The sequence below is a fragment of the Maniola hyperantus genome, chromosome 20 (assembly GCF_902806685.2).
Source record: "Maniola hyperantus chromosome 20, iAphHyp1.2, whole genome shotgun sequence".
NCBI lineage: Eukaryota > Metazoa > Arthropoda > Insecta > Lepidoptera > Nymphalidae > Maniola > Maniola hyperantus.
In genome coordinates, this window is record NC_048555.1 from 9,810,330 (window position 1) to 9,837,349 (window position 27,020).

At 37.9% G+C, this 27,020-nt stretch overlaps 1 protein-coding gene across 1 annotated transcript in view; it reads left to right on the top strand.

The window, feature by feature from the left end:
- The window catches only part of Ptp36E (protein tyrosine phosphatase 36E), a 169,834-nt gene that overhangs the window by 85,684 nt on the left and 57,130 nt on the right, over positions 1 to 27,020 (top strand). Inside the window, exon 2 of the mRNA XM_034979523.2 lies at positions 11,488 to 11,929. Coding sequence (XP_034835414.1) covers positions 11,734 to 11,929 — 196 coding nt within the window. The 5' untranslated portion in view covers positions 11,488 to 11,733. The remainder of the gene's footprint in view (positions 1 to 11,487; positions 11,930 to 27,020) is intronic.

The window sequence follows — 27,020 nt, forward strand, 5'->3', positions numbered from 1 at the left end:
ATGCAGATACCGTAAAGCTTTTTGAAATAACTTATCGCAAAGAAAAGATGCCCTCTTACGCAAACTTAATTGAATTTGTTAAAGAACAAAGTAAAGTCCTATCTAGGACTAATAATTTTAAATCTTCTGATTCTCACGCTGTTAATAAATCACAACCTAAGGGCTCACCTATTTCTAAATTAACTAAAACTTTCGTTACCACTGAAAATAACGAAAAGTCAAATGATATTAGATGCATTCTATGCAAAAATTCACAACATATCCATTTATATAAATGTCCGCACTTTATGAAATTGTCTCCGCACGAAAGATTCGAAGTAGTGAAGAAGAATTCTTACTGTACAAATTGCTTAAGTATTCTCCATAGAAGTTCTTCTTGTTCTTCTTCACGCAACTGTGCCCATTGTAATTTAAGGCATTCTTCTTTATTATGCTTTTCTAACGCTAGTAAATCTAATTGTAGTGTTGTGGTTAATAATTCCACGGCACGAAACGCACCGCACTATAATTCTTCAACGCTAACCGCTATTCAAGCGGAACCTATCGCTAATAAAATCGCTAATGATTACAACCCGCACGCTAATTTGCCACTCACTAAATCGACTGAGCAAACCGCTAAGTCTGAGCTTACTATTAGCTCGTCCGCTAATGGACACGCTTCTTTATGTTCTATATCGCGCGATTATCGCAATCACCCCGCTACTACCGCTTTATTAGGCACCGCTAAAATTAAAGTACTAGATAAGTACAATCGCTCTCACTTGGTGCGCTGTCTCATTGACCCCGGCTCACAAAGTGATTATATTTCTATGTCTTGCTGCAAGAGACTATCGTTACCTGTTAACACGCAAAGCCGTTTCTTTGAAGTTCAGGGAATCGGTGGAACTTCTCAAAAGATACTTGGGATTTCCGATTTTAAATTCAATTCTCGATTCGATGACACTAAAGAATATCATATACGCCCTCTGGTGGTAGAAGAAATAACTTCTCAGCTACCGAACACACGAGTTGATGTATCCGCTTTAGACCATTTAATTAAAGATATTCCGTTAGCTGATGATAGTTTTTCTGAACCAGGCTGTATAGATATATTAATCGGAGTAAAGCTTTATTGTGATATTCTGCTTTTTAATAAAATCTCAGGTAACGATAGCTCTCCGTCAGCCATAGAGACATCTCTAGGGTATGTTATCCTAGGGCATGCGCCTATTCTTTCGCAATTTTCGCACACTTCTGCCTTTTGCTCTATTTGTCCCGTACCGCTTGATAATCTTTTAGAAAATTTTTGGAAGGTAGAAGAAGTACCGCAACAGAAATTCTTGAGTCCCGAAGAACAAGACTGTGAGAATATTTACGTCAGCACAACTACAGGCAACAGCGATGGACGCTTTGCTGCAGTTAATTCTAGAGTTTCTCCTGAAGAATCCACTTCGCCAGTGTTCTACTTACCTCACAGACCTGTTATTCGGGATGATAAAACCAGTACTTGTATCAGAATTTTCCTAGATGACTCGACGAAATCTGATTGTGATATATCTTTAAATGATATTCTTCATACAGGCTGCAATTTACAAGCAGAAATCTTTAATATTTTAATAAATGTTCGTCTCTACAAAATCGCATTTCTTGCCGATGGAAGGCAAATGTATTTGTGTATCGAAGTTCACCCTCACCCTCCGCATCGTAAATACCAACGCATTTTATATAGATTCTCTATTGATGACCCGCTAGACACGTTCGAACTCAATCGTGTCATATTTTCATTGCGCTCCTCTCTCTTCTTAGCTCTTCGAGCTCTCCGCGAAGTAGCTAAGCAAGAGAGAGAGAAGTGGCCCGCTGCTGCAATCATCGAAAGGGATGTGCATATGGATGATCTCGCATCCTCTGCTTCTTCTACTTCAGAGGCAGTAGAGATAGCTGAGCAGCTGATCCACATACTTAACTCCGGTGGATTTGACTTAATTAAATGGACTAGTAATTCCCCCGAATTACTACGTCACATACCTAAAACGCACAGACAATCTGAAGACATACCGCTTGATAATAAAAACACCTTCAAGTTTTTAGGCTTGCTTTGGTTTCACGCTCAAGAATATTTAACGTTTTTCGTATCTCAACCCTCGCTAAGTTGGACAAAACGCTCTATTCTTTTCGCAACTGCGCAACTCTACGATGTTTTAGAACTCGTAGGCCCCGTAATTCTTTACACTAAATTGATTATGAAAGAATTATGGACTTTACAATTGACTTTGGACGAACCTCTCCTCACGCATATTATTATAGAAATTAAAAAATTAAAAAATGGAACTGCATGTTCACGCGCTGTTCAAAAATTAATTACTTTTATTCGTGATAGCATAATTCATGTCACTGGTCGCTTGAGCTATTACTCTTTTGATTTTATTCACAAACATTCGATTTTCATGCCTAAAAAAGGACACATAATTTTAATAATTGATTATAACCACCGCGAAAATCTCCACGCTGGACCTCAGGTCCTATTGTCTGTAACTAGACTGAAATTTTGGATTTTATCCGCCAAACGCTCTATAAAACAACGTATTCATAAATGCATTAACGGTTATAGATTAAATCCAAAACCTACAATTCCTATTATGGCTGATTTGCCACCTCGCCTCTTAAAGCAAGCTAACGCTTTTAGGCATACCGTAGTAGACTATGCCGGCCCTCTGCACCTAACTTTCATAAGAGGACGAGGGGTTCGCAAACGAAACGCACGTTTATGTGTATTTATACGTTTAGTATTTAAGGCAGTTCACTTCGAACTTGCTCTTGATTTGAATTTTGCTTCCTTTCTAAACATATATGAAAGAGTTAGCTCCGCTTTGCAACGGCCGTTAGGTCTTATAACTCGCACATTTTCTGGTAGACATGGCTCTACCGGAGTTGCTGAAATAGAAGCGAAAAATGGTTCTTTTATTAGACCAGTGGTAAAGCTTTGTCCTTTGCCTATCCACTAGAATAACTTAAATATAGTTGATTAGTTTTTAAGTATATTTTACGCTCTTAAATATTATTTTCCGCTTAATTTAAAAACTTATATGTAAGTAAAGCTATATTTAAGTATTTTATTTTTATAAATTATATCTCTTTTCTCCTTTCTCTATTATTACATAATTGCGAGCTTGACAGCTCACAGGCGGGGGAAATGGTAAGAATTAAAATTCTTAAAGCCAGCTCTCTCCTTCACACTCCTGTACCCATATATTTATATCTCTCCTTCGCACCAATTCGCCTTTCACTTAACTCGAAAACACGATGCGCCAGCGCGGCTAGGCGCAAATCAATCGCAACAAAGACATCGTGCTGGGCGCTCGCTTCTCCGCTCCAAGAACCCGTAATGGCGGACGCCGTGTTGTGTTAAAAACGTGTGTAAACGTGTCGCTAATCGCCTGAACGCCTCAGCTGTGGTCGATTCTCTCGCGAAAAGAAAGTGAAGTGAACAGAAAAGGAATTTACGAAGAACTGTCGCGCATACGTGAGTTATCCTTTACTTTTCCTTTCTTTATCCTAGTCCACTGCTTAGAAGCTTCCACTTACAGTCCTGGAGCTATCGAAGATATTATTCATCACGCTTTTGAATCTGACCATAATATGACGTACAATACGCGGCCGAAAGTAATGTACGTCGGCTTTTAGAACTACATTTCGGCTTTGTAGAGCGTTGTCTCTGTCACTCATACCTATATGACATTTTGTCGGTCTCAACGACAGGGACAACGCTCTACAAATCTGCTATCTTGTACTTATGTACTTATGTACTTAGTAAGGTCAAAGATGTCCACTGAATATAGCTTGAATTTGGATCAGAGATCGGATTAGTGCGTATGCGATATCCGATGTCGGGCCCGAGTTTTTTATATCCGTATTTTCACGGATTCGGATCGGATGATTGCGTAACCGCTCTTAGGTAAGTATTTAGAGATTGTCATCTTATCATCAAAGATGAACGAATATTTGCAGTTTGTAAACGCGTTTTCAGGATAGAGATATTTACTTACGATCACTACCCTCACTACCTACTTATATTGTAAATGCGAAAGTGAGTTTCTTGGTTTTTGGTTTATTGGTTCGTTGGTTTAGGTATTGGTTGGTTGGTTCATTCTTCAATCATGTCGCATTGGAGCAACGTATCAACGCGATTTTTTGCATGGGTATATTTAAACACCTAGAGAGTGACATAGGCTACTTTTTATCCCGGAAAATCAAAGTTCATAGAAAATAAATCCACTCCACCGTAAATAATTAGGTATCTACCGGTAAGTACGAGTATAATATTTTCTTTCGTCCTCTTCACAATAATTAATTAAGAGACATCAAAGGCAGAGATGAGCTTCCCTGGACTTCTTTATGAAATACACCCTTAATACAGATGTCTTTTATTATTCGTTCCCATTCACCTTTGTGACCTTGTTTCTCCCGGCAGGTACCTACATAATATCTGTCTTGTACTTAATATCCGACCTGTGTACAGGGTGTACCAATCATTCTCTTTTGATTATTTCCTTTTATGATAAAGTTTTTTTTTTTTTTTAATTAAGAATATTAGCCATGGTAAATGACTAATATTCCCCTTTCCTCTCCAACTAAGCGTCAGGCTTGTACTAGGAGTAGGTACGACAATAGTGCAACGGGCGGGGTTTATTTAAGTTATTATTTTTATATCGTAATAAGATGTAAATGAGAAATTGTATAATATTTTGGTTGTTGATTTGTCCTTCAATGATGCTGAAACGGAGCAACAAATTAATATGATTTTTGGATCCATGATCAACTCATCGGCAGCCCACTACTTCCTCTCGGAATTAGAAGAGTTTAGGCCAAACTTCGCCACGCTGGCAAAGTGTGGATTGGCAGACTTCACACAGCTTTGAGAACATTATGGAGAACTCTCAGGTGTGCAGCCTGCAGATTTCCTTGCGATGTTTTCCTTCACCCTTAAAGCAAGTGATATGTTTTAATTGCTCAAAATGCACATTAACTCCGAAAAATTAGAGGTGCGTGCCCGGAATCGAACATCCGACCTCCCGAATAGGTGTCAGACGTCTTCACCACTAGGCTAGCGCGACTCGAACTAATTGACTTTAGGACTCTGGATTCTAGCCCGTTTGAGTTAATGATTATTATATTTAAGAGATATCGACCTTAGCACAGTATGCGATAGAAAATAATGTACATCGACCTTTAGAATGAGATTTCGGCTTTGTGTAGGTATGACTTGTTATTTAAACCCGCTATCATTTATTACAGACAAACAAAAGAACTGACAGTTCTGCTAAGCGTAAATTGTAGCACTATTATTCGATACACCAACTGTTTTGTAACATCATGATGAGACAAAGCGTATTTTGAAATGTTGCCAAACGATTGTATTCCGATTTTTCGATATTAGTCCCGCAAATTGCTATTGCGCTGGAACTATGTCTCATTAACATCGAAATGACTTCATTTTGACGTCTTTTCGATATGTCGAATGCTTAGGAGACGCATTAGCAATTAGCATACTAAAACGGCTAAGTGCGAGTCAGACTCGCGCACCGGGGGTTTCCAGCGTATTTTTTCGACATTTTGCGCGATAAATCAAAAACGTGCATAAAAGTAAAGCCCTTTTATATTATGATACTCCATTTGGTACAGCAATCTTACTTAGAAAGTAGAAAATACTAATTATTTGTTCATAAACACATTTTAATTTTTTTTGTGATGTAACCACAAATTCACGGTTTTCGGATTTCTCCCCTTACGTGTGCTATAAGACCTACCTGCCTGCCAAATTTCATGATTCTAGGTCAACGGGAGTCGGGAAGTAGGTACCCTATCCTATAGATTTTTTGACAAACATGACAGACAGACAGACAACGAAGACGTGATCCTATAAGGATTCCTTTTAAGGTACGGTACCCTTAAAAGATTCAACACTGATAAATTTTATTTACACCAGTAAATTGTTAGTCAACGAACGACGATGATGAATTAGGTACATTAGACTTACTGATCGTATGTCACCATCTCGTAAATATTAGATGCGCGAAGAGATAATGTCCGTCCGCTTCCGTTGCGCCCACGCAACACATGTACGAATGAAGAGAAAAAAGGCACTAACCACAAGTTCAAACAAGGTTACCTTGTAGTAACATTCAGCGGACATTATTGCCACCGCAAAATTTTATTGGTTTTGCCAGGTCTCTTTGCGTTTGACTGTTTATTTAGTACCAAAAACTTGAATATTACCTAATAAACACTGAAGTGAAATGCACAAGAACAAATTATCTCTTGATTTAATTCTAGCGCGCTTCCTAACGCTTTCCATACAAACGTATTCAAAGCTACTCCGTTGAGTTTGATTGGCGAATATTCAAATGAGAACCAAGTTACGTTCGTATGGAAAGCGCTGGGGAGTGCTCCAGAATCACTTCTGCTAAAAGATTTCTACCAGAAACCCGGGTTTCTCCTTGCCAAGGAAGTTGCAGAAAAAAGATGAGATATGTTACAACCTTGCAACATAGAATAATTTTATTTCGAAAAATCAGACAGTTCCTAAACCTAAATCCACGCGGACGTCAAATCCAAGTCGTTGGCATTAGCTAGTAGATCTAAATATATAAAAGGAAAAGCTGACTGATAGCCTGACTGATTTATCAACGCACAGCTCAAACTACTGGACGGATCGGGCTGCAGATTATTGCTGCAGGTATTATGACGTAGACATCCGCTAGGAAAGGATTTTTGAGAATTCAACCCCTGAAGGGGTAGAATAGGGATATGAATTTTGTGTAGTATACGCGGATGAAGTCGCGAGCATAAGCTAGTGCAAGATAATATTACCGGCCTCGTTCACTAATGGACCAAGAATAGGTACCTCGTGCATGAACTTTGGCCATTCGGTTAAAATTTCAGCCATTCGCTTCCCAACTGTGTAATAAAAGGAATACCTAGTTACAACTGGCTTGTCTGTGAATGCAGCAAGAGCAAGGACACACATAAGACATGTCGTTCAACTTTAAATTGGTATAAACCCTTGTCGTCATATTCACCTTTTTGCATACAGTCTTCTCATCATTCTCAGACAATTTTTGGAGAGCCAAAAGTTGTCTCTGCGATGGCTATAACATCGATGGGCCATAAGCGATAAGAGCGCCTTTGCATGCTGTGTAGTTTATACTTGGTTTTATTTTCTTCTGTAAATTATTTTATTTGTGTGCTATATAGGTTTATAAATAAAATTAAATACAACAGACCATAAGTACATATTATTATGTAGAGTAACTTTTACGGGTTTCATTTAAAATTATTTTGAGACTCCAGTTAAAGTTTTTGTCATGGACTTATTATTTACTACCAGTGACCCAGAGACTAGAAATAGTCCACTGCAAGCCCAAATTAATTTCAGTCGATGGTCTACTCATGTATGTATAGTCCGCGACAGGTTGAGATGGCAATCGGGGTATGAGGCGGGGGACGCCCCGCACACCCACACGTCACGTGCGCTTGCCCGAACCGGGTTTCTTTTTTCTTTTCTTACAGCTGTCATCTCCCTTTCTTTTTTCTTTTCTTCCATCGATATTTTGAATTTAAAGATAAAAATATAAAACTTTTACGCAGGTCCTACATAACTTAAAACTAACATAATATTCGCAGCATCGTGGCAAGTAAGCAAGTTTTTGTCGTGCTGTGACACGACAAAAAGTCGCACAGTGTGTCGTTCGACTAATATGCACTGACCTAGATCTGAGCTGTCGACACAGGTCGCCACAAAGTATTGTATTCATTTCTTCCAGACTGTTTTGTGGGAGCTGTCAATTGAACCTACAATATGTCTGCAGTCTACACTGTAGAGCAAGACGTGTAAAGCATACCTATAGTGTAGAGCTCATTATGTTTAAAGTGTTTTTCTTTGCTTTTTATTTCTAGCAACAATTTTAATTACTTTTTAGAGTTCCGTACCTCCAAAGGGAACAAAGGAAGTCTGTCCGACGTGTCGGTCAAGAAAACCTATAGGGTACTTCCCATTGACCTAGAATCATGAAATTTAGTAGGTAGGTAGGTATTATAGCAAAAGGAAATGAATAAATCCGAAAATCGTGAATTTGTGGTTACATTATAATAAAAAAATGTGTTCATGAACAAATAATTTGTATGTATTTTTAAATTTCAAAGTAAGATTACTATACCAAGTGGGGTATTTTAATAGAGCCATAGACAAGAAAAGAAGAAGTGGGGTATTATATAGAAGCTGGCTTTACCTGTAAGTATATTCACGGGGCCGCCCACACCGGACTTTGGTCGGTCCATCCCGTAGGTGACCTTCCCCGCTTTCTCGTACCTCCACCTTGCCCTGCACGATGCTCAATGGAGTCACGCTCACGCTGGGAGACATGTCCAAAGAACTTTAGTATTGTATATAGTACTTGGAGTATAGAGGCAAGTATCATGATACCTACCCTCGTAATTTTCCATCTCCTCGTCCCAAAAGTTTGTCGAATCTAATATCGAGTAGTATCATAAACAGATACCTATTTATTAGATTCGTAAGCCACCGAATAGGCAATTCGGAACAAGGTTAGTTTATTCAAAATAGTCTCATCTCACTGTGACAACAGCGGGGAACTAAATTGTAGTGTAAACATACCTATTCTGTTTTAGTTCAGTTTACGTATCTGCCTTCGTAAAGGTTAAAATTAGGGCATCTACCTATACACATTATACCTAAAACCTAAAAACACGTTTCAATGTTCAACATATCAAAATTCAACAAAAAAATCACGTAAATCACGTTTGGCTCTTATGTAAGTATGTATAGTAGCGACAGTTCGACATGGCAATCGGGAAGGGAACGCCCCGCACAGCCGCGCAGCCCCCGCGCTAACCATCTCAATCTATCGCGGACTATAGTAGATTTATGTATTAGATATTTTGATATCAAGACTAGTCGACCGGTTTCTTCTCTTATTTTCTAATTGCCTCAGATTTTGAACTTAATGAGCAATGTCAGCTAATCTGTTTCGTCTACGGATTCCCTCATTTCTCATATCATTACAGAGCGATATTATTCCGATTTCCGAGCATGGCTTTCTTGATTTACTGTGAATTGTGTCAACCCCATAATATTAGCGATACGATACAGTCATGTGAATTGTGAACTTGTCAATAAGCCTGCTGCACGATTTCGAGAGAATGACAGCTACAAAGTCACGATCGCAATCACCTCAGATTGGTTGATGCTCGCTCACTATTGGCTACAATGCATTGTTGCAACGAGAATCGCACAAATTCAGCCAATCAGAACAATTGAGATTGAAATAATGATTGATGCAGGTTTCCCGCATCGAGGTGCCATTCTGCTGCTCGATTGCACGATCGCAATCACCTCTGATTGGTTGACGCCCGCTCACTATTGGCTACAATAATGCATTGTTGCAACAAGAATCACAACAATTGAGATTGTAATAATGATTGATACAGGGTTTACGAAATCGACTTACTGGTTAAAAAGCGTGATAGAACTAAGAAGAATATGGACACAATTTCTACACATTCGAAATAGTAGCGAGTCATCCACTATGTACATAATATTATTATTATTATCTCAATGCAAGCTCGCACGTTAGTCCAAATAGCCTAAAACACGTCCGTGTTTTATGTTCTGGGTTTAAAAGGTTACGTAAGTAGGTACTACTTACTCGAGTAAGTGGACCGGTGGAAATAGCCCGCTCTAGATGCCATAATATTTACTGACCTACCCAGCCATATGAATTGAACGTTTGGGAATAAAATATGATGTCACCGTTCTATTTTTCAACCGTCTAAAAAAAGGAAGAGGTTTTCAATGTGAAGCATTTTATGCGTAAGTAGCTTATCACCGCGACTTCGTCCGCGTGGACTATAAAAATTTCAATCTCTATTTAATCTCCTCAAGGGGTTGAATTTTCAAAAATTCTATCTTAGCGGATGTCTACGTCATAATAAGCTAACATAACAAATTGCAGCCCGATCCGTCTAGTGCAGTAGTTGATAGATCAGTCAGTCAGTCAGCTTTTTTTCCTTTTATATTATACTAGCTTATGCTCGCGACTTCGTCCGCGTGGACTACAAAATTTCAAACCCCTATTTAACCCCCTTAGGAGTTGAATTTTCAAAAATCCTTTCTTAGCGGATGCCTACGTCATAATAGCTATCTGCATGCCAAATTTCAGCCCGATCCGTCCAGTAGTTTGAGCTGTGCGTTGATAGATCAGTCAGTCAGTCAGTCATTCAGTCAGTCAGTCAGTCAGTCACCTTTTCCTTTTATATATATAGACTAGCCGATACCCGCGACTTCTCAGCGTGGAATTAGGGTTTTTAAAAATCCCATGCGAACTCTTTGATTTTCCGGGATAAACAGTAGCCGCCGTAAAAATCACGTCATCCGTTGCTCCGTTGCAACGTGATTGAAGGACAAACCAACAAACCAATTACAAACAAACACACTTTCGCATTTATAAGAAAGAAGAAAGAAAGAAAAGACGTTTATTTATACAATTGTGCCACACATCACAACTTAAAGCTAAGAGCTGGTTATTCCGGCGCTTCTTCCACTAATAAGGCGCTTATAATAAGGGTACCTACTGATACAGATTTACTATTTAATTTGACACACGTTTTAAAGGTATCTTTCCACCCTTACTTGTGAGTTAGAACGGATCACGGTTTAGTGTACACAGGTTACGTTTGCACAAGTAATTAATTACAACGGGTTGCTTTTGTTTGATTGTTGGGTGACGGAATTAAGGTGCTTTTCATTAATGACATGAATATTCTCCGACAAATTGACGATTTTAACGAACAATACAGATTTAATACATTACGCTTAATTTCAACCTGTATTTTGATTTTTAATTAAAATTATTTTAGTTTTAATTTAATGTTGTTTTTTAAAAAAAATTATTTAGATATTTAAAAAAAAATACTTGTATACCATTTGCTTCCTATTAAATAAAAGGTTATAATTAATACCTCCTGTATTAATAATAGTGGTGTTTAGTAAAACCTTAGTACCTAACTATCTACTTGGATATTCGATGTATGATGCCCGCGATTTCATCCGCATGGATTTTGGTTTTTAAAATCCCGTGGGAACTCTTTAATTTTCCGGGATTAAAGTAGCCTAGGTCCTTCCCCGGGATGCAAGCTATTTCTGTACCAAATTTCATTGAAATCGGTTAAACGGATGGTCCGTGAAAAGCTAGCAGGACAGACAGACACACTTTCGCATTTATAATATTGTTTTTCGCATTTATGTTTTATTTGCAATATATCGTGAACTTTTACTAAATATAGGGTTTTGTTTAATAATTTTTCGCGTATTTTTTATGGTATCATATTATCAGTAATCGTTAGTATATTATCAGATGTCTTCGTTTTTGCTAGCGTTCTAGTTACACCCTGTATAATATTATGTATGTTAAAAGTCTGCCTCTTTTGTTTCAGGTGACGACCTCTACAACAAATCAAAACATGTCCGTGTTATGATATAAAAAATATACAGTGCTAAGTTTCAGTGTCAAGTGTAAAATAGTTATTTTTTTATTTAATACACGTAAGCATAACAAATTCAGGAAATTCACCACAACAAAATATTGTGCGGGCGTGGTCGTAAATTGAAAAAATGTGCTGCTAGTAAAACGTTTCCGTAGTAAACATATTTGTTTTCGTGCGTCCGGTATTGTCGTCGAAATGTCTTCGAGGACGGGACATCGCGGGACGTCGGTCGCGACGAGTCAGAGGAAACACAGGTCCAGGTCTACTCCAAGGTATGACCTGGAGAAGAAGCCGAAGAAAAAAGACCTGAAGGCAGCCGGAACGACCAGTTTGGTGTCGATACCTAACAGCATAAAGCTTACTATGCTCAACAGCGGCCTCATATCTTTTGGTGAGTTTGTAAATTTTATTTTTATGCTTTTTGTGTTGCCAATTTTGAATTTTCCGTTTTCCGAAAACTGCACACCTGGAAGTACTCAATAATACGTAAATTTTGTGAAGGCCAATCAACTATAGGTACCTACTAGTTCTACAGGTAAGTACCTCCTATGTAGATCAATCAGCACATTAATTCTACTCATCATTTACCATCATCATCCTGATCGACCCATTAACGGCCCACTATTAAGCACGGGTTTACTCTCCGAATAAGGAGGGCGTAGGTCTGGCCGAGTGCAGATTGGCAGAATTCGCGCACCGTTGAGAAAATCATGGAAAACTCTCAGGCGTGCAGGTTTCCTCACGATGTTTTCCTTCACCGTTAAAGCAAGTAATATTTAATTACTTAAAACGCACATAGCTCCGAAAAGTTAGAGGTGCGTGCCCGGGGTTGAACCCCCGACCTTCGATTAGAAGGCGGACTTTGGAGGCGGAATGCTGCAGCTTACTTAAAAGAAATGTATCTAGACTCTAAAGTGAGTTTACAGTCTATATTCAAACTCAAATTATGAATATGTTTTATTCAAATAGGCTTTCAGGCTCTTATGGATTTCTAAAGGCTTACTGCTACAGACGCGCCTTATTCTTGTATTAGCTATGGCCAAGCCCGAAATTGAAAAAGAAAAAAGAGTGTTATGGCAAAGGTACCTACCGTAGATAGAGTAATAAAGGTAGATATAAGAACGTTATTGCTTTCTCATTCACACTAAAAAGAGAGCACAGATAAAGTTACCTACTAATGTGATAAACAGAGACGCACCTAACCTATTTTTTTCCCTTATCGTGTAACTGGTTTTTTTCAAGAATACATACAGCTTACATACAAGGCATGCAACTTTAGTTGCGAAACAAACTTTGAGAATTCGTGGCGTAATTGTATTTCTCATGAGTTATTTACTTGTTTTCACATAAAAAACGTTTAATACAAATATTGTCGATCGGTTAATACAAATATTGACTACTAAACAATGGTAATAAATGTCGTGTTATTCATCGTTACGGCGTGCTATCGCTATCTCATACGCGGTTACACAGTACTTAAATCTACCTATTATTAACCTACGTACGGTACCTACTTAATAATAAGGATATGTCAAATACCGTATTCTAAACAAGCGTTTTAAGTTATCGATTAAACTCATATTAAACTAAAAAGTACGTCATTATGATGTGACGACACATTCCATTATTTCATAGAATTTCGCAATAAGCGCGCGTTTTGACGTTTGATAAAAAGTCACTGATTTGACTAGTTGTCAAATACCGTATTCTAAACAAGCGTGACCCAAAATCTAGTAACACAATTTTCCAAACAACTTCAGATTATCGATACAATTTTATGTTATTCCAATTTCGTCTAATACTCGTATGTCAGTGTTTGCGTTCCTACGGGATTGACGTAGATATACATGAGTCATGTTAGTGCGAGATATGTTTTCCATTATCAATTTTACAAGCTTCTGCCGACGGCTGACGCATTCCGATGTAAAACAAACACGTCGAACCGTTCGTTATCAACATTATAATCAACCATTGACGCAATATAATCAATAGACATCTTTTATGGTTTGTGGTATCGAACTATTGAAAAATAGATTTTTTATTTTATTTAGATACAAGATAGCCCTTGACTGCAATCTCACCTGATGGTAAGTTATGATGCAGTCTAAGATGGAAGCCGGCTAACCTGGAAAGGGTATGGCAGTTTTTATTAAATCCATGCCCCTTTGATTTCTACACGCCGTCGTACCGAAACGCTAAATCGCTTGGCGGCATGACTTTGCCGGTAGGGTGGTGGGCCACGGGCGAAGCCTCCCACCAGACCAGACCAGACATTTAGAAATTATGAAATTCCAAATCCCTGCCCGGAATCGAACCCGGGACCACCCACTAATAAGACCACAGCGCTTACCACTGCGCCAGGGAGGTCGTCAAAATTGCATTTTGGTACTGCATTCATCAACCTATCGCCGGGTCACTACGGACGGGTCTTCTCTCAGAATGAGGAGAATTTAGGCCACACCATACTGGGGAAGTACAGCTCAATTCTGGCTCAACGAGTGTTAAGTGCCTGTCCAACGTATGTTCAACGCGTGTTCAACAGTGTTCAACTCTAGTTACACGTTCCATTAAATATAATGGTAAGTAGTGGTTTTCTTGATGTACCTACTTAGAACAGAAAAAATTCAACCAGTCCAAACAAGTTCTTAGTTTCCGTCAAAATATTTGCAGCGTGGTTTCATAGAGTTGCTGATTTGGACATTCTTTTGTTTTTCCAACACGTATGTTAATGTCTCTCTCTCGACTGCTAAATGACGAATGGACGAATAAAAGCTTCCAATTCTGAACCCTTTTTGAGCTGTAAACAGAACCCTCAGTCGAATGACTGTGAAAAATGCTTTGTAGCGGTATTTGATTCGAAAACAAATTGCGGAATGTTTCCTACAAAATGTTGTGCAAATTGGACCCTGAATTACTCAGAAATGTACAGCGAATTAAAGAGCCTAGTGGTTAAGACGTCGGCGTTCTATTTGAGAGGTCGGGGGTTCAAGCCCGGGCACGCATCTTTAACTTTTCGGAGTTATGTGCGTTTTAAACAATTAATTGAAAATTCCTCACGATGTTTTCCTTGACCGTAAAAGCAAGTGATATTTAATGCTTAAAACGTGCATAACTCCGAAAAGTTAAAAGTGCGTGCCTGGGATCGAACCCCAACCTATCGAATCCAAAAAAATACCATCGTCTTAATTACTAGGCTATCATCGCTTTTTAGGGTTCCGTACCTGAAAAGGAAAAACGAAACCCTTATAGGATCACTTTGTTGTCGGTCTTCAGTCTGTCTGTCTGTCTGTCTGTCTGTCTGTCTGTATGTCTGTCTGTTTGTCTGTCTGTCGGTCTGTCAAGAAACCTACTTCCGTTGACCTAGAATCATGAAACTTGGCAGGTAGGTAGGTCTTATAGCAGACATTAGGGGAAAAATCTGAAAATAAATTTGTCACATAAAAACAAATTAAATTGTGACCATGAACTAAAAATTAGTATTTTCAATTTTCAAAGTATGATAGGGTCTTCACCTGGGCATTCTAAAACAGATTTTTATTTATTTTTATGCATCATAGTTTTTTAATTAAGATCATGCAAAATGTCGAAAAAATACGACTGTAGGACGGAACCCTCGTTGCACGAGTCTGACTCGCACTTGACCGGTTTTTTTACAGATAAATCTCTCCATTATTGAAAGGGGCTCTCAGAAATGAGGAATATGACACAAAGAGAGATCCAAGCAAACAACAAGCACTAATGTTATCAAGTCCCAAAGCACCAGCGGTATTAGGGCAAATTGCGTTTTCATGTATGTTTTACGTCTATGATTACCCTTTCAACTGTGGAAACCCTAATTAAATCAGTCCAGTAGTTTCTCTGTGATGATTCAACCATGAAATTGCTTGCTCTATGTGTAGTCAACTAACTAACTAGCACAAAGAAATCGTTATTAGGGTTCTTCGTAAAACAAGGAACATTTTATTATTGCGTTCGTCACAGTCATTTTTTTCTGTATAAAAAACTCTGCATTAATTAATTATCCCCTATTCGGAGACTCTGGGTTTCAATTCCCGGGCACCCTAATAAGACAGATGACATGACAGTACGATGAAGAAAATAATGTACATCGACTTTTCGAATGAGGTTTCGGCTTTGTAGAGCGTTGTCTCTGTCACTCATACGTAGTGATTATTTTTGTAACAGACTTTCAACGATCTATCTAGTATTCAGTATGTCCGTACTATACAAATACATTTACAGAGTGTATCCTAGATACAGAAATATGAGTTCGGAAGATTGATGGAGCAATGTCCAATTCAAGGTCATCCTTTTGATGGAATTGTACGAGAATGGGCGAAATAAAACTTCCATTTAGGATATCAAATGATGGAAGTTGTATTCGCATGCGGGGCCATCCAACGAATATAGGTCAGACAAAGAAAATTGGTTTATATGTCGATCCCACAGCCACTATCGACAGTTCTGTTGGGGTGTTAGGCACAGGTTCAATTAGGTGCTTCGACGATGTTAAGAATAAAACCACGAAATTAATAAACGAGGTAGCACACACTGTAATACGGTATTGTTCTTATCCGACTATTTGACATTTTATTCTTATTTGACATATTTCACTACCAGACACATTTTTACCTTATTTTTAAAATATGTACGAGTAATATTATCAGAACTCGATGCTAGGTATAACATAACATATTGCATGCTAATAGGCAGAATTTGGCTGTACCTTTTTGTTTTTGTAACATCTCAACTGTTTACCCATATTCGAAATAAAGAAATTTGGATTTGTATTTGTATTTGTATTTGGTATTTGACAACTAGTCAAATCACTGTTTTATCAAACGTCAAAACGCGCGCTTAGTATGCGATATTCTATGAAATACCGGTGTGTGACGTCACAATCATTTGAGGTGCTTTTTTTAGTTTAATCGATAATTTAAAATGGAACCAACAAAGGACGTGGATTTTACGTATTTTGGAAGAACCGCTATTTAATAATCACTGAGGAATAATTTATTTTTGATGTAAAAGATGAAATCAAAGTAGACGTGCACACATTGCAGCGGTGCGAATGCAAGACAGTGAAAAAGAATGTCTAACTGACTGACTGTCATACGTTACAGATGAATTACAGATGAAAATCGGTTAAACGGATGGGCCGTGAAAAGCTAGCAGACAGACAGACAGAAAGACACACTTTCGCATTTATAATATTAGTATGGATGCAGATAATGGGTATATACCACGATTAATTCGAAGATTTTAATCGTGGTAAGTATTTATATAGGTACCTTGTAAACTTAAAATCATAGTTTTTTTTGTGTCGTAAAGTACTGACAGACTGACACCAGTACTTTACTACCATTACAATCTAGCCTATGAGAGAGGCTAATAAGCAATATTATATTAACCTAAACTTATAAACGTACTTATACCTAAGAATCGGTCCATTGACTTAGCTTAGTTTATAGTTAAGATACCTTATTGGAAGACACTTTGTTCTTGTGTTCTTTAAAAATTGCACTAGCACTATGCTTTCACTTTGTTCGTGTGATCTTTGATTTGCACTAGCACTACACTTTCACTATAACCACACTAGTTCAAAAGGCTTAGACCTAATACGTAGACTTAAAAATCATAGTGTTCAGTTTATTTTCACCAAGTCTATTCATATTTAAAGAATTTACAAATTTCTCTCGTGACGAAGCGGGGATCTCGATTTTGTGAATGAATTCCGAGTTTCGTGAATCTTACGCATTTTTATTTTTGTCTTTCGTCATTCCGTTATTATTCTCGACATTTATAGTTTCCACTAACTGACACCACTTCCCAAGTACACGTGGAAACTGGAAATATTTGTTACAATTCCTGAAGCTGCGGGTTTTCCCAAAATAATTATTTTTGTCTTTCATCGTTCCATATTTTCTTGTCATTGCTGGGCAGGGCCTACTGGGTACAATTCCCAACAGGAACAATTTGGGAATTTTAAATTTATAAATTTTCTCTGGTCTGGTCTAGGAGGCCGTGGCTAGTTACGCCACCGGCAAAACCTTACAAGCGATTTATCATTTCAGTAAGATGCCACGTACCGAATAGGGGTACCTAATATGGGCTTAAACTACCATATACTCCATTCAGGTTAGCCGGCTTCCATTTTAGACAGCATCATATTACCACCAGCCTACTTATTTGCTAACTTAGTGTCTAAGTGTATGACAACCACCAAGCTCATATTTTGACATTTATTTTTAATCCATTGAAGGTTTCTACGAAAAATTATTTTTATATCACTCAGTGAAGCAGCAATGTAGAACCAACCAATGTCAAATGAGCTCAGTGGTTAACATTCAGTGTTAGACACTGAGTTAGCGCATCACCCCGCAGGCGAAATCGCAGTCAAGTGCTAACATCTACTATTTACTTTATCTGATTTTTTTCAAAATCTGTTTAACCGCAATCTCTTGGAAAATGTGCTAAATAAATGCTAATTTCACAATGTCGGTTTATTGTTCAGTCGGACTTTTTGCTTGAAAGCCGTGAATAAAGAGCTTATGGTAATTGCACCGGGCGGCGGCGCTCCGGTACCGGTGGATCTACCGGATGACACCGGCCACGTGGTTCCGTTTGACAATCACACTGAGCATAAGCTAACTAGGGCTGCTTCTATGGAAGTTTCAACCTTTGTTAAGCAATTCAAACATCATACTGTCGCCACACGAGTAGATATAATATCTACTCGTGTGCTGTCGCTATGAAATATAAAGCAATGTCAATCTACTAGTTGTACAATCTATATTCGTTGGACAAACACTGAGCATAGGTTGTTGCTTCTATTGGAGTTTACGGTCAAAAAAGATCTAGAATCGGTGAACTGAAAGTAGCTGCTAGTGGATTATTAAAGTCGACCGAGTCACGAAAATTTGTCCCAGTCCGTAACAATCCTAATTTAATTATCAAACGTTTCCATTCCATTTTCTCCCTGCACCAATTAACGTGTGAATAAATCCCGGAATTAGGTCATTTTCTGGCGATATTGGAAACGGAATTCGTGCTAATTATGTGGATTGAAATCAGCGGTCGCGGTTGCTGGGAGCTAATTTAATGATCGCATATCATACTACACACCGCAATGACTACCCAGTTTATTTGTGTGATCAGTTGAGTTAGGTAGCTCACGGGCAACCAATGATTTAATTACACGTAATGCTGACCGCACACGTCTAGAGTTATACGTCACACGTTTAAACTTTAAATAAATTTAAAAGGTGTTGTACTGTGTAAGTTTAATTTTCCATTCTACATATACCGCATTCCGGGATGTCGATAAATCACCGGCTGCATCGCTCCCTAATAAATCCAGTGGAATCTTCCAAACAAACAGCACGTCTGAACTTTATGTTCCATGCATGTTTTATTGGTACAAAAAGAATCTTAAAGTAGGAAACTATAAATACTTAAATATTTTTTCGTCAATTTATAGGACAATATCTTCTCGTAATCGTTCAATTTGAATTACAACCCGTGAATAATATTATCTTTGATATCCCATTCGTTCTCGAATTTGAATTTGACCGCACAACAGAACCGCTTCCTGTAAATATTTTTCATAAAACTGCTACCGAATCACGTTATACCCCTGACTTCACTTAACCAGTTTAATTGTTTCATCTTCACAAAGTGGGCAAAAGGAACACAGGTCAACTTACATTGGTGAAGGGGTATAATGGCTTCGGGAAACTTGCTCGCCAACAACGTTATTTTGTTAAATCACTTCAAAGGAAAGAGCTTACAAGTCCGATCGCAACTTTTTGATTGAGGAGATACCTACTTTTTAATAGTCGTTTAGTTTCAAAGTAAGGACTTGTTTGTTTAACGAGTTAACCCACCCGGCTTTTCTTGTCTGAAATTTTTAATACTATCAGTTTTTGGCAACCGCATTATGCTCTGCCCATAAAAGTGAAAACAATATAAAATTTAATAATAAGGATTGATTTTTGTATACTTACTACCACCATTTAACCTTGATTGTGCAAGTTGGCCTTAGTCTGAAGTCCGTGAAAAGATCAGCTTAACCAATGGCTTATTATAATTCTATATTTATCGATGGCTTAACTCTAATTCTAATTGAGAATAGGTAACTAACTGTATTAATATTAATAATAATTAATAATTTCAATGCTACTGGATTACCTAGTTATCTGGCTTTAATTATAGTGTAGTTCAGTTTTGATGCAAAGTAAGATGACAAAGCTATGATGAATTTCTCAAAAAATGGAAATCTTACGAAAGCACCCCACACGCGGGGTAGCTTCGCATATCGAGTAGGGTACATTCGTACATAGTGGGGAGCCATCGTACACAGGAATTGACAGGAAGGCTATTTTATATAAAATTAAACATTTATTGATATCAAAATTAGTACAGCATCATCCTTAGTAATAATTAACAATATTATGGTGTTTATGTGTTATTTACCTACTCATAATTTGGACCGTATGTCTTGGAATTAAGACTTAAGTTGAATAGTGGTTTTATTGTGACTTGTACTGAACGCACCCACCTGTTGCTACGCAACATGCTGCCCTTAAAGCGCATGCGTTAGGAACATCGTTCAATTTTTCCCAGACCCCTGCTACTTACAAGCATTTACGTACCTCTCTATATCTCTCTTTTGATGAATAATCTTATATCTATATACTAGCTGATCCCCGCGGCTTCGCCCGCGTAGATTTAGGTTTTTAAAGATCCCGTATAGCCTATGTCACTCAGGAATAATGTAGCTTTCTACTGGTGAAAGAATTTTTAAAATCGGTTCAGTAGTTCTAAAGATTACCCCCTACAAACAAACTTAACGACATTACCTCTTATATAATACAACGGGCCGTGCAGCAGAAATCGTAATATTTTAATTTCGCCATAACTTCAAAACCAAACGTCCAATTTTAATCATTCAAAGACCAAATATTATCTCCATAAACTGTTCTTAGTGATGAAATCATTTATTTTGATAAGGATTAATAGCATGAGTAAAATAAACGCGTTTAAATGTAGTCCAAAAAAAATTCAAGATTTTTAAATAAAAAAATGGTTGCTGTGCCTCACTCGACATAGATGGGTATAGTGTGTCGCGGACTTTTTTGTAGATAATTATAAGATCTACAATTAATTAGAACATTTTATGGTTCTATCTTTTATAGTTTAGGCAGCGTACGCAAAATAAGTAACTTTTCTGGTTGATTTTTTACACCTTGTGTCCGAAAAACCCAAATATCTTACGGAACCCTATTTTTTTCCAAAATAAAATATAGCCTATGTTACTCGTGGATAATGTAGCTTTCGAATGGTGAAAGAATTTTTAAAATCGGTCCAGTAGTTTTTGAGCCTATTCAGTACAAACAAACAAACATACAAACAAAGTTTTCCTCTTTATAATATTATTAGTGTAGATGTAGATATAAAAGGACTGACTGATCTATCAACGCACAGCTCAAACTACTGGACGGATCGGGCTGAAATTTGGTATGCAGATAGCTATTATGACGTAGGCATCCGTTAAGAAAGGATTTTTGAAAATTCAACCCCTAAGGGGGTGAAATAGGGGTTTGAAATTTGTGTAGTCCATGCGGACGAAGTCGCGAGAATAAGCTAGTTACAGAATAGAATAGAATATGTTTTATTCAAGTAAACTTTTTACAAGTGCTTTTGAATCGTCGGGTATTTTTATTTTACCACTGGTTCGGAATGCCGTTCCTACCGGGAAGAACCAGCAAGAAACTCAGCGGTTGCTCTTTTTAATTTTTCAATTTAAAATGTTATTATACCATACTATACCATACTATACCATACAGGGACATAATATTATAATGTAGATAACGGGCAGGACAAACCACAAAAAACGATTTCCCTGGCGTAGTGGTAAGCGCTGTGGTCTTGTTAGTGGGAGGTCCCGGGTTCGATTCCCGGCAGGGATTTGGAATTTTATGATTACTAAATTTCTGGTCTGGTCTGGTGGGAGGCTTCGGCCGTGGCTAGTTACCACCCTACGTGTCTAGTTACGTGCCGCCAAGCGATGATGAATTAAAGTACAAACCAAGGCACAAATAGGTAACAATTAAGACATTTATAATTATTACTATCCCTAATTAACATGACCCCGAATTTAACGAATGTTTTCCATCTTTTACAGCAATTATGGCCATTTCCTAAAACAATGATAATCTTCCAAAGAAAAGACACTTACACTTTTCTGCTGTAGAAATTTTCTGTAATTTGTAAAAACGGACATAAGGCTAGGTATTTTTTCCTTAATTTCTTTAGTAGATGATGCCCGCGACTTTGTCCGCGTGGATTTTGGTTTTAAAAACACCGTGAGAGCTCTTTGATTTTCCGGGATTAAAAGTAGCCTATGTCCTTTCCCGGAATGTAAGCTAACTCTGTACCAAATTTCATCAAAATCGATTAAACTGTTGGGCCGTGAAAAGCTAGCAGACCGACAGACAGAGACACTTTCGCATTTATAATATTATATTATTAGTATGGATTCCATGCTGTAGATAAGAGGTAAGTTGTAAGTAGGTAGGTATCTGGTTTAAGTGAATTGCCAAATAAGCTTGCTTTTTCTTTGAATAAGCTATGAATTATAATTACCAGACCCATTTTTCCCCCTTTGACGTTAAACAATAGGCACCGTAAGTAACAATTAGTGAGCGGCAGGGAAGCTCTCGAATGATCTCTAATTAAATAGCTTCTAATTAGGCAAAATCGTAAGCCGAGCTATTTTAACGTCGCCTTTGAAATTTATGGAAATTCAGTTTTTGTACTTGGCTTGTCACTAAAAAAAGGTAAAGGGCAGTTTAAAAATAAAATGAGTTTTTTTAATTAATAAACAAACCGACTCAGTGGGAGTCAGACTCGCGCACCGAGTGTTCCGTACTGCAATCGCATTTTTCGACATTTTGCACTATAAATCAAAAATTTTAATGTATAAAAATAAATAAAAATCTGTATTAGAATGTACAGGTAAAGCTCTTTCATATGATACCTCACTCTGTATAGTTATCTTACTTTAAAAGTTGAAAATACTAATTATTTGTTCCTGAACACATTTTAATTTTTTTTTTATGTAACCGCAAATTTTCGGATTTGTCCCCTTACGTGTGCTATAAGACCTACCTACCTACCAAATTCATGATTCTAGGTAAACGGGAAGTATATATATAGGTTTTCTTGACAAACACGACGGACAGACAGACAGCAAAGTGATCCTATAAGTGTTCCGTTTTTCCTTTTGAGGTACGGAACCTTAAAACTACCGTGGGAATCTCTGTTCTAAATTTTGTAAAAATCGGTTTATAACTGATGGCCCGTGAAAAGCTAACAGACAGACAGATAGACAGACACACTTTTATATATTTTATATGTAGGCTCGCCGCCATTTAATTGTAAACACTTTGCTCATTGAACATCGCGTCATCGTCCCCACCGTCACTGTGAGATTATAAAATGAGATGCGCAGTGTGTCACGAGACATTATTCGTTTGGCTTTGGCCAGAGTCGCTTCTCAGTGGATACTATGTGTGTCGTACTGTAGGTTTTATTATTATCATTGTCGTTGTGACCTAATGTGGTTTCAGTTGTTTGAGGTTATACTACTAGGTTGTGAAAGGTTGCTGTGAGTGTGTTTTGGCGATCTAGACAGGTTGTTTATCGGGTGAGTCCTTTTGTATCGTTCCAATTTGTATTCGACAAACGTGATTGTTGTAGTTGATGTTAATTGAACTAATTGTGGTGTGCTAGGTTAGCTGGTTGGTCTGGGGCCGGTATGGGGACATGGTGGAGCCGGTCGCTAGGTAGGGTTAGGTTTAGCTACGTTACGTTACGCTAGTGGTTTTCACGTGTGATAAGTGAGTATTAAAATGATTGTAATTGAAATTACTACCTTCTGATGTCGGCCATCCCCCTTGTTCTCCGACATATATATGTTCGCAGATGAACGGACTGATGACTTCTTTGCAGTAATGCGGAAGAAGTCATCATCACTGCTGACAAGGCTGCGCTCAAGTACCAACTGCATCCTGAGCATGTTTGCGAGCAAAATGGACTCACCAATGCTTGAACACTTTGTTTAAGTGTTGGTGAGGCCACATTTGTAAATGTGTAAATAATAAAATTAAAATAAAAAACTGTCTTATTCCCACAATTGTATTATTAGTTACTAACATTAGTTTTTAAGTAAATCTGTATACTAACAAATTCAGCCATAGATGCTTTTAATAAAAAGATTTTATTTATTTTATTTATTTATTTTATTTATTTTATTTATTTTATTTATTTTATTTATTTTATTTATTTTATTTATTTTATTTATTTATTTATTTATATTTATAATATTAGTAGGTATTGATTGAGTTCTTGACTGATAGGTACTTGAGATGCGTAGTTTTTAATGTGTGACGTCACAAACTTATTTAAAGCCACAGCTAATTGCCAGAGTGAAGACATAATTCACGGGGACAGGGGACTGTTTGTTTACGAAGACTCTCTGACCCTTCTCAAGTAGAGTAAACTGAAGAAGGTGCAAGTTACAACTTACAAGCGATGCTTCTTACCCTATTCGAACTTACTTACCATCAAAGAGCCTTACCTTTGGCCTACTATTATACCTACCTAGTACGCGACAGGTCAAGATAGCAATCGGGGAGGGAACGCCCCGCACGCCCGTACAGCCCCCGCGCTAACCAGGCGCGGGCGAGCGCGAATGACGTGTGGGTGTGCGGGACGTCCTCCCGCCTCATAACCCGATTGCCATCTCAACCGTTCGCGGATTATGGGCACAGTTTACTTTTAGGTGTGAAGGAAAACATTGTGAGAACAGCAGCACATAAAAGACATTAAAGTATAGATAACTACTATATAATTCAGCCGTAATAGCCTAGTGGTTAAGACGTTCGCCTCCTACTCGGGAGGTCGGGGGTTCGATGCCGAGCTACCTCTAACTTTTCGGAGCTATGTGCGTTTTAAGCAATTTAATATCGCTTGCTTTAACGGTGAAGGAAAGTATCTTGAAGAAACTTGTATGCCCTGATCAACTTATCGCTGACCCACAACTAACAACGGGTCTCTTCTCGAAATGAGAAGGGTTTAGGCCATAGTCTGCCACGCTGGCCAAATGCGGATCGGCAGATTACATACACCTTTGGGAATATTATGGAAAACTCTCAGGCATGCAGGTTTCCTCACGATGTTTTCCTTTACCGTTAGAGCATCATGTAGTTTAAATAATTCATACCAACAGTTTTTCTCTTCTAACTTGTACAGCTACTATAATTTTTGCACTTAAGTTGAGAAGGGTTTGATAGTAAGATACCCTCTCGCAATAAACACCCTTTAGTTATGACGTAAAACAGGGGCTTATTAGACCACGTCATAAAAGCTTTCGAGAATATGGTAAGTACGTAATAATGGCATGATTATTATTGAATTGATATTTCAAAATAATAGAGCTCCCGGACCATGTAATAGAGAAGGAACAGAAGATAGATTTACGTAGTTATATTATTATCATAGGATACGTCTTCATAGTAACTTCCAAGAAGCTGTGATAGCCTAATAGTGGTTAAAACGCCTGCCTCTTAATCGGACGTCGGGGGTTCGATCCCGGGCTTACTAACTTTTCGGAGTGATGTACGTTTTAAGTAATTAACGTATAGATAGAATCACTACCCCTATCACTACCCCAATTATAAATGCGGAAGTGTTTGTTTGTCCTTCAATCACGTCGCAACGGAGTAACGGATCGGCCTTATTTTTTGCATGGGTATAGACAAAACCTGGAAAGTGACATAGGCTACTTTTTATCCCGGAAAATTAAAGAGTTCCCGCGGGATTTTCAAAAACATAAATCCACGCGAACGAGATTTCGGGCATCAGCTAGTAACTAACATAGTTTTTAACCGACTTCAAAAAAAGGAGGAGGTTCTCAATTCGTCGGAATCTTTTTTTTATTATTTTCTTTATTTTATTTTTTTTATTTTTTATGTATGTTCCCCGATTACTCGAAAACCGGACCTGGACCGATTTTGAAAATTCTTTTTTTGTTTGAAAGGGTATACTTCAAAGTTGGTCCCATTTCAATTTGGTGAAGATCTGATGAACATCTTCGAAGATAGATACTGGAACTCCTCAACGGATAAGAGTAAATTGCTCGTGATCAGTGTAATAGCTTAGTAAACAGTAGATTTTTAACCAGTCATAGCATAATTCCATGGGGCCACTAAAAATTGTGAAATAAAAAATTTTTACAAAAAAAATAAAAATGACTTCGTTACACAAACACTAAAAATTGAAAAATAATTTAATTTATTACCGATTATATTATGTATACAAGAGTTAATATAGTTGCATAATAATACTTTTTGGTGCCGGTGCCAATTAGCAATAATTTTTAGTGTTTGTGTAACGAAGTCGGTTTTTATTTTTTTTGTAAAATTTTTTGTCTAATAATGTGATATCAACTAGCTGTGGCATGTAGAAATTGATATCTGACTTGCCCCAGTTCGAGTCAAGTACTATCAGTATCGAGAGAGAAGCATCTCTGCTACGTCAAGAATTTCTCACTTGACACGTACTCAGAAAACACGGACCGAGTTTGTTAGTGAAAGTATGGTGAAAGTATAAGTACGCGACAGGTCGAGACGGCAATCGGAGAGAGAACGCAGCACGCCCACAGCCCCCGCGTCAAACCGGTGCGTGCGAGCGCGGGTGACGTGCGGCTATGCGGGGTGTCCCCCCGCCTCATACCTCGATTGCCATCTCTACCTGTCGCGCACTATACTACACATATCAAAGTTAGTCCCCTTAGTGCCACAGTCTTCTCGGTAGGAACGGCATTCCGAACCAGTGGTAAATTAAAACTACCTGACTATTCATAACACTTGTAAAAAGTTTACTTGAATAAAATTCATACATATTCTATTCTATTCTATTCCACACACAGTTAAAGACTTGTGGAAAGTGACAAAGGCTATTTTTATCTGTTTATTCCCGCGGATTTTTTTAAACCGAATGCAACACTCTTTTTATCAGTTTTATAGCTATAGCATAATAATCTTAACTATATTAAAGGAAAAGGTGACTGACTGATCTATCAACGTACAGCTACAACTACTGGGTGGGTTGGGCTGAAATTTAGCATGCAGATAGCTATTTTGACGTAGGCATCCGCTAAGAAAGGGTTTTTTAAAATGCAATCCCTAAGTAGGTAAAATAGGCATTTGAAATGTATGTAGTCCACGCGGACTACACAAATTTCAAATGCAGGATAAGCCAGTTTTTTTACATACCTATAACTTGATTTCTCTTTTTTCGAAAATATTATACCTGTAGGTACCTAGATGTGAAAATTATGGGAGCAACATGGCAACGATTGACCCAAGATAGAGAAATGTGGAAACGACTGGAGGAGGCCTTCGTCCAAATGGGGC